Source organism: Perca flavescens, chromosome 7, assembly GCF_004354835.1.
Source record: "Perca flavescens isolate YP-PL-M2 chromosome 7, PFLA_1.0, whole genome shotgun sequence".
Classification (NCBI taxonomy): domain Eukaryota; kingdom Metazoa; phylum Chordata; class Actinopteri; order Perciformes; family Percidae; genus Perca; species Perca flavescens.
This window is the reverse complement of record NC_041337.1, coordinates 8,059,569-8,073,502: the sequence shown is the minus strand read 5'-3', so window position 1 is coordinate 8,073,502 and position 13,934 is coordinate 8,059,569. Positions and strand designations below refer to the sequence as shown.

Below are 13,934 nucleotides of genomic sequence, written 5' to 3'. Positions count from 1 at the left end.
TAAACCTGTGGGTGTGTCTGTCGCCTCCCGGTGGTTCAACTCGGTGCTCTCGGAGGAGAAAAAAAGTGCCACGAGAAAAAAAAATGGGGGAACAAACTAACTAGGCCACCGGGCCCTCGAGGCTGTCTGTTACCATGGTGACGCGCAAGCAAGCTTGCTTCAACTTAACATGTGCTCGTATCAATGTCTCCGTGTCATCTCTGATTAAAAAAGTAGAACAATTTCCCTGAAAGTGATCCCAACGATATCGTTGGGATCACTTTCAGGGAAATATGATGAACGACAGACACACTGCAGCCATTCAAAAATCCATCTGGCAGATGATCCCTGTTGAGAGAAGGTGTATTTGTATCCACGCAGGTGGGCCGTCGGGTCACCGACTTTTCCACTTGGCGGGGCTACTATCCTTTAGGTAGCTCAGTGTATCTTTGTACTTTTTAAACATTTAGCTAGGCCTCTGAAAGTAGTTCTCATATGTCACAGAAACCACTGAGCTTGAAGCTCGTGCTGGTTATGGATGTTTTTTTTTTTATCATACTGTCGGTCGGTGATATGTTAGTGTATTTGGTTCGTTCCGGTGCTCGGCAGTCGGAGAGAGAGAGAGACAGAGAGAGATAGATTAACTGTGAGCGCGCACAACACGCCCCCGTTTCGTCCATTTATCCGCGGGGAGAGTGAACATGACGGCCCGGTCTGTGCGGTCCCTCTCCGGAGCCTTGAAGCTTGTGTTCAGCAACCGGTTAACCAGGGTAGGAGCAGTCTCTGAGTTCACCAGCAGATACAAAAAAAGACTCTTTTTAAAACATTTTAAACGGTTTGACGCTACTAGTTAGTTTGTTGGAACAGCTGTGTGCCTGTGAGTGAAGCTAAGCTGATTAATGGTCGGTTGGTTGGTTGGTTGGTTGGTTGGTTAGTTGGCTAACTAAGCTAGCTTGGGTAATGTCGCTGTCCTTTCAGCACCACTTTAAGTCAACTTGATGTCAAATGTACAAATCGCTGCAGTGAAAATGTATTGCTAGGCTATTATGCAGCATTCTTTTTTTTTTCTCCCATAGCGAGATCAGGCTGTAAATGCATCCTGAAACTGCTCCAGTCCCTGCAGGGTCGTACATTATTACATTATTATAAGTACTCTGTCGACTCACATAGCAATACCACAGTGTTTGAGTGTGTGTGTGTATATATATATATATATATATATATATATATATATATATATATATATATATATATATATATATATATATATATATATATTCAGTATTCAGAATGGACGATTTCAGAATAATACATTTTATAACACTGGTTATAGTGATGCATTAACGTCAACATCACTAATGTTTCAGCATTTAAAAGTTCATATACTGCTGGGTGGCTTAATTTATAATAATAATAATAATCATCATCATCATTTATTAGTTGATTTTTTTGTATTTAAAATTTTAATATGTGTACAGAATAAATGTAGGGGAGTAAAAAGTATAAAAAGTAAAGTAGCATAAAATAACAGAGTATAGTATACAATGAAGAAATACTCAAGTAAAGTTCAAGTACCTCAAAATTGTACTTAGGTAAGTTATATTCCGCCTCTTGCTAGTTGCCAGTTAACAACTTTTCCTCCCAACCTAAAAGGTCTGTATAGAAAAGTGTGACTCAAATTATACAACACAACTTTTAAAATGCATGCAATGCATTGGTAGGAAGTGTAGTTTAGCCTTTTTTACGGGAGCAGATGAACCGCATATTCACAGGATGCATTCATGTCATATAGCAGAAATAACAACAACCTAAGCAAATTTGCAACGCTTGTTGCATGTAAACAATAAATTCCTATGACTAGATTCAACTTTATTGTCATTGCACAGAGTTTAAGTATTGAGACAACGAAATGCAGTTTAGCATCTAACCAGAAGTGCAGAGAATAATAAACAAATAAAATAATATAGGGAGTAATTTAATTCAAAACACTGTATTTATCCTGTGGGGCAATTTACAGAGGCACGTAGAGTAATACAGGAAATAAAAGTAAAAGAAATACAAGTATAAGCCGTATACATTGTTATACTAGTATAACACGTAAACGCAAAAATGAGCTGCACAAACCACAATAACAGTGACATGAGAACGATAATATTAGTGCAAAAACAACTGCACACAATATTATTAATGATAATGATATGAGAATGACAATCTTAGTGCAATACAAGTATTATGCAGTAAACATAAACAGCCAGGAGTAGATAGGACCACAGCTCCGTCAAATATAAACTCACTTTGAGCTCAAATGTAGGTTGATGAATTGATAATGAATCGGCCACAATTTTCATAATGGAGTCATCATTTTGATAAGCTAATTTTATGGAACAAAAAGGTCCAAAAACATAACCCTTTGGATCCAGCACTTTAAATGGAAGTATTTGCTGGTTTTCTATAGTTTTCTATGACTGTAAACTGTATTTCTTTGGGTTTGGACTGTTTGTTGTCCAATATGAGATGAACTTGGAAACTGGGGAATAGGATTACAAAAAATGTTTGACATTTTGTAGATTAAACAATGAATCGATTCATTGAGAAAATAATAGCGGAGTAACCCACAATGAAAATAGTTGTTGGTTGGTGCCCTCAACTCGCTTTGACAGACAAAACCGTTTGTTCCTGACTATGGTGATAGTATAATCTCATCAACTCATAAATCTTCTCTGCAAATAACCACCCTTTCTCTATATTTACAGGTTTACAGTGCGGCCGCATGTAATGAGAGACACAAGTCCACTTACACTGTGAGTAGTTCTGGATACAAGATGGATTTTTGAAAAGGAGCTCAGTCTCTCACACCTGGTTTACCTTATGACCTTCCTAACCTGATAACCCTACGGTTGTACACCTTAAAGCTTCCCTATCGTGCTCAGATCAGATTCATACTTCACTACTATTTGGGGTTTCTACTAGAACCTGTTTACATGGGTTAATGTTCAAAATCACTTTATTAATCTCATACTGTCTGTCTGAATATACCTGGATTCACCCTCTGCCTGAAACGCTCCGTTTTAGCGCCTGTCTCTTTAAGACCCCCCCGTCTGCTCTGATTGGTCAGTGTTTCTGGGTCTTCCGCATCTGCGTTCTCAGCATCTCTGCACCATCAGTGCAGCCGGGGAATGACTGTAACAGCACTGTAACAGCACTTTCTACCTATATATATATACTGTATATATAGAATAGTTGTGACATCACAACCGTACAGGAAGTCCTGAAGTCTCTATAGCATCTCCACTTGCTTTAAAAAAAAAAAGGCGTGGCACTCTCACTTTTTACAATATGGGACCTTTAAAGGTGCAGTAGGTAAGTCTTATAAAACTAACTTTCTGTCATATTTGCTGAAACTAATTCTAAGTCCTGGATCTTCGCAATCCTACCTACAGCACCTTTAAGAGATTCCCAAAACAAACATGTCAACATGTCTTTACTGCATGTCCACAGGAGCACCAATGTTGTTTTGTCTCATCAATGTGCTTGTGGATGCCACCAGGAAGCTGCTGGTCACCGTGTATCTTCCCTCTTCTTTTTTGTCCAAATAACCTCCCTGTTTTCTCTCCTCTGCTCTGAATCCCTCCTTCCTCCACCCACCCACCCACACCAGACCATCGTGAGTATGGCTGCTTACGACACACACAGACAAGACGTGTAGCATTAGTGTTGGGACTCGTTAGGAGAGCCAACGGATTACAATCAGATTCATACTCTGTGTCTTTCCAATAGCTTAGAGTCTTCTCAGTGGTTTTGTAGAGGATGTACAGTATCAACTGCGTTGTATGGGGAGGACTTTGACTTTCTGCGTTTGTTTGTGTGCGCGTTACAGCCTCCGCCGGCACTGTACGGAGGCAGACACACCGTGACTCTGATTCCCGGAGATGGCATCGGACCAGAGCTGGCCAAGCACGTGTGTGAACTATTCCGGTGAGAATTCACACACACACACACACACACACACACACACACACACACACACACACACACACACACACACAGTGTTCAAAAGCAGAGGGCTAGACGTTATGACCTAAAATCAAAATCCCGATTAATTGAACATTTTACCTCGATTACGATTAATAAATTATTATTTTGTAAACAAGGTTTGTCCCGTTAATATGCTCAACTATCAATGGTGAGATATTTTTTTTTATATCTTTTATCGACCATTTATTTGTCATTTGAAATCAAAAGCACACATTGCGACATTGAAATGAAAGTTCTTATGAAAAAAGTCTATTTTAGTTGTAATGTAAAAATTATAATGTATGTTGTAATGTGTATGTTTTGCAAACAAAATGAAGGATTTTACATATGGCCATGTCAAAAGTAAAACACAAGACTTTCACCCAGGGTCCCGGGAGTACTACTTTAGGGGACCAGTGTTTTAATACAAACCACAAACCATTTTCTAATATGAACTAGTCTTTTTGGTGTCTAAAGTGTAACTATCCACACAGTGGGAAAAGTATTAACAGGATGTAAAAAAACAAACAATAACCAACATGGAAAAATTACGTCGGTTAGAGGTTCTGTATTTTGGTTTTGCTTTCTTTTCGATTGGTCTCGCATTGTCATATCTTCCTCCACAGCGCTGCAGAGGAAGGTCTGGCTAGTCCACACAGCATTCTGGGATGGGAAAAAAAACATTCTCTGGTTTATTGGCATTTCTTTAAACCAATCACAATCGTCTTGGGCGGGGCTAAGCGCGGACGGAGCCGCGGTGCCTCTGCAAAATAGCCTCGGGATGGAACTTGTTTTGGTGGAACATGTTTACGTTCAAAAGTAGTTTTAGTTGGGCAACATAAAACTCAGATTGGACAGATAGTCTAGCTAGCTGTCTGGATTTACCCTGCAGAGATCTGAGGAGCAGTTAACCATAGTCCTCAGAAATCCACCAGAGTTTAGAACGCCAACACAAAGAAAGCGGAAGGTAACGGACATCCGGCCGAAAAGAGGGACATCCGGCTGAATTTCCAGTGGCACCTGAGCAATCCCGGAAGTGGAACGTTGTAGATATAGACTACTTTTTGATTAATCGTCTAGCCCTAGTAACCAGCTCATACTGTCACTAAATGCCTTAGCTCCGTCATATTGAAGTGATCTCCGTCTGTTCTGTATTATCAGGTTCTGCTGTGTGCCAGTGGACTTTGAGGTTGTCAATGTGGACTCATCTGTGGACTCAGAAGAAGACATCAATAATGCCATCATGGCTATTAGACGCAATGGAGTTGCACTAAAAGGTACGTATTTTTGTGTGCGTGTCTGTGTGTGTGTGTGTTTTTGTCACTTTTTCTTCGTTTTTGTTGATTTTCTTCTATGATGGCTACGATTTTTTTTGCTGACTTTTTTAGGACTTTATTTCGACCAAACTGTGAGTGAGAAGACTATACGAGACATGCAATAATACAGTCAAAAATATTTAACTTTTTGGATTCAATAAAAGAATGTCATTAAACCCGTACATGTCAAGAATAAAATATGCTAAAAAAAAGAAGCTCTGTTAGGATTTCAGCATTTATAAAGCGAAGGGTGTAATTCAAAAGGACGCCCAGACATTCTTGGGTCACTATTTTAGTTGTCATTCTTCAGGTGTAGCTTTTGTTTGTTTATCCAGGTAACATTGAGACCAACCACAACCTGCCCCCCTCCTACAAGTCCAGAAACAACCTGCTCCGGTAAGGTTTCACCACATCTTTCATCTTTCATCAGCAGGGGTCTTCAAAGTTTTTAAGTCCAAGGACCCCTCAGCTGAAAGCGAGACAGAGCAGGGACCCCTACTACATGTATTATATACAATTGAGTAACTTATTAACCTGGGCCAGATGGATGAAAATGAATGGATATTCATGTATTACTTATACATCATGTCTGAATATTAAACATACATGTGGAAGGCACAGCGAATCCTTCACCTTTTTCTTCCTTTGTGTTGGCGTTCTAAACGCCGGTGGATTTATGAGGCTATTTTGCAGAGGCACCGTGACTCCATCTGGGGCTTAGCGCCGCGCCCAAGACGATTGTGATTGGTTTAAATAAATGCCAATAATAAACCAGAGCATGTTTTTCTCCCATCCCAGAATGCTGTGTGGACTAACCAGACCTTCCTCCGCAGCGCCGTGGAGGAAGGTCGGGCAATGTGAGACTACTACCATAGTGGCTACCTTACCTTGATGAGTAATAGCGTTAATTTCGTCAGACGAGACAAGACTAAATATGTTCGTCAATGACCTTTTTTTCCATGACTAAGACGAGACAATGACGAGACTGCGCCAATGTCCAAAAACGCTGACTAAGACTAAATTAACATGCTTTGTTGACAAAAAAAGACGAGACAAAAATGTTTTGAGTAAAATAAAAACTTAGATAAGATAAAATCTCTCTTCATTTTTGTCTACAAACGTCTCTACTTTTTCCTCACGAGATAGAATATTCAGCTGTTACTAGGGTTGGGTACCGAGACCCGGTGCTAATACGGCACCGACCAGTTCCTTAACGACCGTTATCTACTGGACGGAATAGCAATGCGGATTTCGGTGCCACTTAAATGTCTGCGCTTCTCTCTGATGCTCCTAAACGGACGTTAGAGGCAACCCAAACATCGCTGCACGGGACGCTAGTTAACACTACACTTGGCAGCAGGTAACGTTAGCCTAACGTTAGCTAGTTAACACTACACTTGGCAGCAGATAACGTTAGCCTACCGTTAGCTAGCAGCTGGAGTAAACACGGTTAAAATGCTGACAGCTAAACGGTGTAAAAGTGTGTCTGTATTTCACTGGAGAGGATTCAAACACCGAGACGTACGACAGTCTACAGCTGCCGTTGTCTGAAAAACAACACATAGTTGCGTTCACTTGAAACTCGCCTCGCCTCGTGCTGCATTCAAAGTTATTGTAAAATACCCTTTTCCCATCCAGTGGTTGTTTTTATCGTTTAACAGGAATTTAATGGTGAAATAAGGAAGAGGCTTGATATTTATATAACTTTATATAATTTATTTTTATATAACTATTTGACTGAAATGCTTATCAGAAATAATCTCAGAAATAATTTGTCATTTAAAATGTTGTGACTAAAACTTGACTAAGATATAGACTTGACTAAAATGACGAGACTTTTAGTCAACTAAAAGACTAAGACTAAATTAAAAATAGGTGACAAAAGTAACACTAATTAGTAAAGCCTATCATCAATGTTGTGTAAGTTAAATGTTAGTTTTTTTTTACACGAATAGGCGGATTTGTCTTTGCTCATAATTTGTTGTAGTCATGTTAAGGTATTATTTTTTTTTTTTTTTTTTTTTTTTTTACTTTCGAATTCAATAAATTGGCAGACCCCCTGCAGTAACTCTAAGGACCCCCTGTTGAAGATCTCTGTGTTAAACAACAACCGTAGCGTTGGTATAGAGCAGTGGTGTTACAGTGTTTGTTCTCATCTTCCAATCCGTCTCCATTTTCTTTTCCGGCCTCTTTCATCCGTCTGATCTACCCTTCTCTTCTCTTTTTTTCCCTTCACCTCATCGTCTCTCTCTCTCTTTTCAGCACCACTCTCGATTTGTATGCCAATGTGATGCACTGCCAGTCCCTACCAGGAGTGAGGACACGCCACAGAAACATCGATATCATGATCATCAGGGAGAACACCGAGGGAGAGTACAGCAGCCTGGAGCACGAGGTGTGTGTGTGTGTGTGTGTGTGTGTGTGTGTGTGTGTGTGTGTGTGTTCACAGCAGGGAAACTAAAACCAAAAAAAATATATTATTATTAAACTGAAACTAAATAAAAAACTACAACCTTCAAGAAAAACTAATTGAATATACATATACAGACAGCATGAATTTGTGTGATTTCTCATCATGACACTAAACCCAACTAACTCAAACTAAATACATAAAAAGTGAACTGAAACTAAACTTAAAAACTAGCAAACACACTCTGAAAAACTAACCAAAACTAAACTAAAATGAAATCCAAAAATCAAAACTAATCGAAAATTCTAAAACTATTATAACCTTGGATCACAGTTCCCTTGATAGTGAAATAACACACGTCATAACAAATCCAACCTCCGTGTAACTTGCCCTCCTATTTCTCTCCTTCTGTTTCCGCAGAATGTACCGGGCGTCGTCGAATGTCTGAAGATCATCACCAAGACCAAATCTCTACGCATCGCTGACTACGCGTTCAGAACGGCGAGGGCCAAAGGACGCGGACGAGTCACGGCGGTACACAAAGCTAACATCATGTCAGTTTCTGCCGGCTCAGAGGACCAGACCCCCCTGTTTTTTATTCATCTTTCCCTATAAAACACATGAAACATCTTAATGTGTGCGTGTGTGTGTGTGTGTTTGTGTCTGCGTGTCTGTGTCTGTGTGTGTCTGTGTGTGTCTGTGCGTGTGTCTGTGTCTGTGTGTGTCTGTGCATGTGTCTGTGTCTGTCTGTGTCTGTGTCAATGCGTGTGTGTCTGTGTGTCTGTGTCTGTGCGTGTGTCTGTGTGTGTCTGTGTCTCTATCTGTGTGTCTGCGTGTGTGTGTCTGTGTGTGTGTGTGTGTATCTGTTTCTGTGCGTGTGTCTGTGTGTGTCTCTCTGTCTGTGTCTCTGTCTGTCTGTGCGTGTGTCTGTGTGTGTGTGTCTGTCTCTCTGTCTGTGTCTGTGCATGTGTGTGTGTGTCTGTCTCTCTGTCTGTGTCTGTGTGTGTCTGTCTCTCTGTCTGTGTCTGTGCATGTGTGTGTGTGTCTGTCTCTCTGTCTGTGTCTGTGTGTGTCTGTCTCTCTGTCTGTGTCTGTGCATGTGTGTGCGTGTGTTTGTATGCGCAGGAAGTTGGGTGACGGCCTCTTCCTGGAGTGCTGTAAGGAGGTTGCCAGCGGTTACCCTGAGATCACCTTCGACAGCATGATTGTGGACAACACCACCATGCAGGTAGCTAGCCAGGGCACGGCTGCACCGCCATGCTGCTCATCTCACCGTATGGTGGTTCTATCGTCACCGTCGTCACGTTCAGCGCCTCACATTTCTCTTGATAGAATAAATCGGATGGTTCTGGCTTGAGGATAACAGGATCCTGTTTAAAATACAAAGAGTTTCTACAGTTGGAAGATACATGAATGAGAAAAACCTCTTCAAAATGTTCTGAGATTATCTTTTTTAGACGCGGTGTTGGAATGTAACTAAGTACTAAAGCACTCAAGTACTGTACTTAAAGGTCCCATGACATGCTGCTTTTTGGATGCTTTTATAAAGACCTTAGTGGTCCCCTAATACTGTATCTGAAGTCTCTTTTATATAGACCTTAGTGGTCCCCTAATACTGTATCTGAAGTCTATTTTATATAGACCTTAGTGGTCCCCTAATACTGTATCTGAAGTCTCTTTTATATAGACCTTAGTGGTCCCCTAATACTGTATCTGAAGTTTCTTTTATATAGGCCTTAGTGGTCCCCTAATACTGTATCTGAAGTCTCTTTTATATAGGCCTTAGTGGTCCCCTAATACTGTATCTGAAGTCTCTTTTATATAGACCTTAGTGGTCCCCTAATACTGTATCTGAAGTCTCTTTTATATAGACCTTAGTGGTCCCCTTATACTGTATCTGAAGTCTCTTTCCCGAAATTTAGCCTTGGTGCAGAATTACAGCCACTAGAGCCAGTCCCACAATGAGCTTTCCTTAGGATGTGCCATTTCTGTGTCTGTAGCTATTGAGGAGGAGGAGGAGGAGGAGGAGGGTGGGGGCAAGGTGGAGGGTGGGGGTGTGGCCTTGACCAACTGCCACTTTGCTCGTTTGAAAGCCATGATGTCTCTCTCTCTCTCATGGGTGGTGCCAAATTCTCTGGGTGGGCAAAGCAGAGAAAGGGGAGGTAACCTTGCTCCTTATGACCTCATAAGGAGAAGATTCCTGATTGGCCCATCTGAGCTTTGATTTTCTCAAAGGCAGAGCAGGATACCCAGGGCTCGGTTTACACTTATCACCATTTCTAGCCACTGGGGGACCATAGGCAGGCTGGGGGAACGCATATTCATGTTAAAAAACCTCATAAAGTGAAATTTTCATGCCACGGGACTTTAAGTACAAATGTTGAGGTACTTGTACTTAACTTGAGTCTTTTCTTTTCATACTTCCGCTACATTTCAGAGAGAGATATTGTACTTTTTACTCCACTACATTCATCTGACAGCTTTAGTTACTTTACAAATTAAGGTTGTTGCACACAAAACACATGTAGTTTATAAAATCTGATGTTTTATTATAAATTAGACTAGCCACAATAGAGCGGCCTACAATCCAGCTGAATTAAACACACAACTGTTTTGGATCCTTTCCACTTTCTAAAATGGGAGGATTTTTCTGCATTGAGTACTTCTACTTTTGATACTTTAAGTACATTTTCCTGATGATACTTACATACATTTACTTAAGTACCATTTTCAATGCAGGACTTTAACTTGTAACAGAGTATTTTTACAGTGTGGTATTAGTACTTTTACTGAAGTAAAGGATGTGAATATTTCTTCCCCCACTGTTTATCTGTGTGTGTGTTAGCTGGTTTCCAGGCCCCAGCAGTTCGATGTGATGGTCATGCCCAACCTGTACGGCAACGTAGTGAGCAATGTGTGTGCCGGGCTGGTTGGCGGACCGGGTCTGGTGCCTGGAGCCAACTATGGACAGGACTACGCCGTGTTTGAGACGGTGAGAGGATACAAATCAAACAAAAACCACACAAAAAAAGGTCTCTTAACCCTCATGTTGTCAAATTTGACACATTTTCAAAATGTTTCTATAAAAACATGTCGACGCTATTCACAAGTTTTCATAGCATTTTAATGTTTGTTTTTTTTATATATATAAGAACATTGAAAAAAGTGACAAAAATGTGGGAAAAGCTCCAAAAATGTGGGGAAAAAACACAAAAAAAACGTCAAAAGGTGCAGAAAAAAATGTGAAAAAAGTGACAAAAACATGGGTGGAAAAGCAACAAAAGCGTCGAAAAAGACTTCCCTGGAGCGAACACACAATAGGGGCTTTGTGCTGCATTCATGCGGTGTCGGAATAACCAGAAAAATTAGATCCCGAATTGGGAAAATTCACACTGCATTAACATTGTGAGATAGGACATGTCTTGGTGGAGGTCTGCGCTCTCTGAGTGTCCATTTAGTTTGGATTTGTTTTTCTGGTCAACTGGTAGCTAAGTCCAGTATTCACTCTTCTTTAAAGGTGCAGTAGGTAAGACTTATTAAAAATAACTTTCTGTCATATTTGCTGAAACTGACCCTGTGTTCCAGTACAACTACATGAAGCAGGTCATTTAAAAAAGAAAATCCTGCTCCTCTGGCACCACCTACAGCCTATAGTGTGATTTGCAAAAATCCATCGCTCCCTGTTCAGATGCACCAATCAGGGCCAGGGGGGGTGTCTAACTGCGTGTCAATCACTGCTCATGCACAAGCATTCATTCTCCCTTGTGGCGGGAGGGGCTTAGGAGACCGTTTTGGGAGGGACTGAGAAGTTGTTCATGTTCAAATTTTTTGGCTAAGTCCTGAATCTTCGCAATCCTACCTACGGCACCTTTAAGTTCTGTTTTTGGTCTCCACCAACTCCTGAAGGAAATATCTGGCTCTTTGGTTGCTAAAATGTTCCACTACGGTATGTTAAGCGTGTGTGTCTGTAATTTGGGATGACGGTGGGTTTATAAGAGTTGGGTTTAACAGAAAAGTAGCAGCCCGGAAAACCAAAACAATGAGCTTAAAGACCCAATGCTCTCTACAGAGGAGGGCGTGGCCTCGTCACTATGCACGACAACCTTTTACATTCCATGCAGTCATTTCATCCATTGCTTGGATGAAAATATTGATTAGTGCAACTTAATTGTTTTTCAAGCCTTCGTTGACTTAAATATTGATGTCTCGCTCCATTACATAGATTTAGAGGTATTATAAAAAAAGGACAAAATTCAATAAGTATGATGACAGTGATGATAAGAATATCCTTTACTCTTACTTTAGCCATTGCTCCTTCTCAGTGCAAACTTAAATGAGTACAGAAGTATTTCAGCACTTCAGCAACATCGTAAATGATCAGATGTCAAAGCTGCTACAGCCCTACATGTTCTCCATTCGTTACTGTCAACATGCTCTTCTACGTGCAGGGCACCAGGAACACCGGGAAGAGCATTGCTAACCAAAACACGGCCAACCCCACGGCCATGCTGCTGGCCTCCTGCCTGCTGCTGGATCACCTGAGGCTCCACGCTTACGCCAGCATGATCCGCAGAGCCATCCTCTCCACGGTCACTGAGACTCGGGTAACGCCACGGCACACGCTACACATTCTTTGTCCTTTTATAATCCCTAAACGCCTCTTAGCTCTTCTGCTTTTTACTTGCATACTATCGCACAAATAAATAAATAAATCGGCAGATCAGCCTTTGTGGAAACTGTGGAAATGGCAACCCAGGGCTACATGAGATGCAAGCTCCTCGGACATTTTTAAAGGGCAATTGAAAACCTATTTATTCAGCAAAGCTTTTAACTAATTGTCACAGTTGTTCGTTTTATTGTCATAGTTTACATGATTTGCTTTCCCCCGTGTTGTTTTGATTTGTACATACTCTATTGTTCTGGGCATATATTTGCAGCCTCTGTTGTTTGTTGCTCATTTGATTATTTGGTAACTGATTTTATTGTTTTAATATGATCTTCTTTGTTTTGCGGTCCCTCCACTTTGTTGTAAAGCTCTTTGAGCTACACTTTCTGTATGAAAGGTGCTATAAAAAAAACAAAACAAGTTTCATGAATTGAGATGTTGGAATCACATATTGTTTGGTCGTGTCCTTTGTCCTCCAGCTGCACACGGCGGACCTGGGGGGCCAGGGCTCCACCTCTGAAGTGGTCCACTCCGTCATGAACGCCGTTCAGAGCACCGGGCCCCTGACACTGAGCATCTAGAACACACATTCATGTGCAAACTCACTCTCTCTCTCTCTGGCACTGCAGAGTGCATATATTACAGTGTGCCTCTCTTCAGTAGTCTTCTATGCAATTTCATAATAACAAGAGAGTTGTTTGATAGTAATACTGAAATGAAACTGTACACACAAACAGTCTATGCAATATTTTTCATCTTAACATGATTGTTTATTTAAGTGGTCTGAGCACTTTGTTTGCATCTGTACTTTACCTGAACTGACCAGCATACAGTTTAGGCTTCCTGCACACTGGCTGCGTGGCGTTAGCGTGTCAGCTGCGTGGCGTTAGCGTGTCAGCTGCGTGGCGTTAGCGTGTCAGCTGCGTGGCGTGTTAACAGGTTAGAGCTTGCACACTGGCTGCACAACGAGCACGTCTCAGGCGCGTGCATGCTAGAAACAGGGCCGACGCCTATTTTTCACGCAACACGCAAGCGTGTTAGAAGCGTTTCCAGGCAAAATAGAATACGGAAAGATGTTTATATGTCATTTTGACACGAATACATATTAATAAATGACATTTTGATGTTTGAAAGTCTCTAGGTTTTGACATAAATGCCGATATAAATGTAATTTAAAAAGAATAATGATAAATAATTATCGATTTTCAAATATTGCACCTGTCAATACAGAACGGAATATTCTGTAGCCTATTTTGTCGTCAATACTGCTGACGTCTTTGCTTTAATCAAAAAAATATTATAAAGTTAAATAAAGTTGAAGAACACGCTATTATTTCATTTCATCAATGGGAAACATACATGTGTCCAGACGAGGCTAGCAGCAGCAGCAGCAGCAGCAGCCCCGCGTCAGACCCGTTTCTGGTGTGCAAAGACGTAGAAAACGCCACGCAGCTGACACGCCACGCTCACGCCACGCAGGCAGTGTGCAGGAGGCCTCGCTGTGTGGAACGGTGAAAACACGATACTACACCTGTTTGAGTTACACCTA

The 13,934-nt window shown here is 41.1% G+C and overlaps 1 protein-coding gene across 2 annotated transcripts; it reads left to right on the top strand.

Moving 5' to 3' along the window:
* The first annotated feature begins 495 nt into the window (after positions 1 to 495).
* On the top strand, positions 496 to 13,431 carry LOC114559019 (isocitrate dehydrogenase [NAD] subunit gamma, mitochondrial-like). 2 transcript variants are annotated; one of them, XM_028583408.1, is made up of 12 exons: positions 496 to 749; positions 2,733 to 2,780; positions 3,638 to 3,643; positions 3,857 to 3,954; positions 5,155 to 5,270; positions 5,645 to 5,705; positions 7,572 to 7,704; positions 8,140 to 8,273; positions 8,845 to 8,947; positions 10,565 to 10,711; positions 12,168 to 12,323; positions 12,865 to 13,431. In XM_028583408.1, exons 1-12 carry the CDS (start codon positions 681 to 683, stop codon positions 12,964 to 12,966), a joined length of 1,173 nt encoding a protein of 390 aa, XP_028439209.1. In that variant the 5' UTR covers positions 496 to 680; the 3' UTR covers positions 12,967 to 13,431. The 2 variants fall into 2 exon arrangements, with proteins under 2 accessions (XP_028439209.1, XP_028439210.1); XM_028583409.1 differs by lacking the exon at positions 3,638 to 3,643.
* Positions 13,432 to 13,934: the final 503 nt, after the last annotated feature.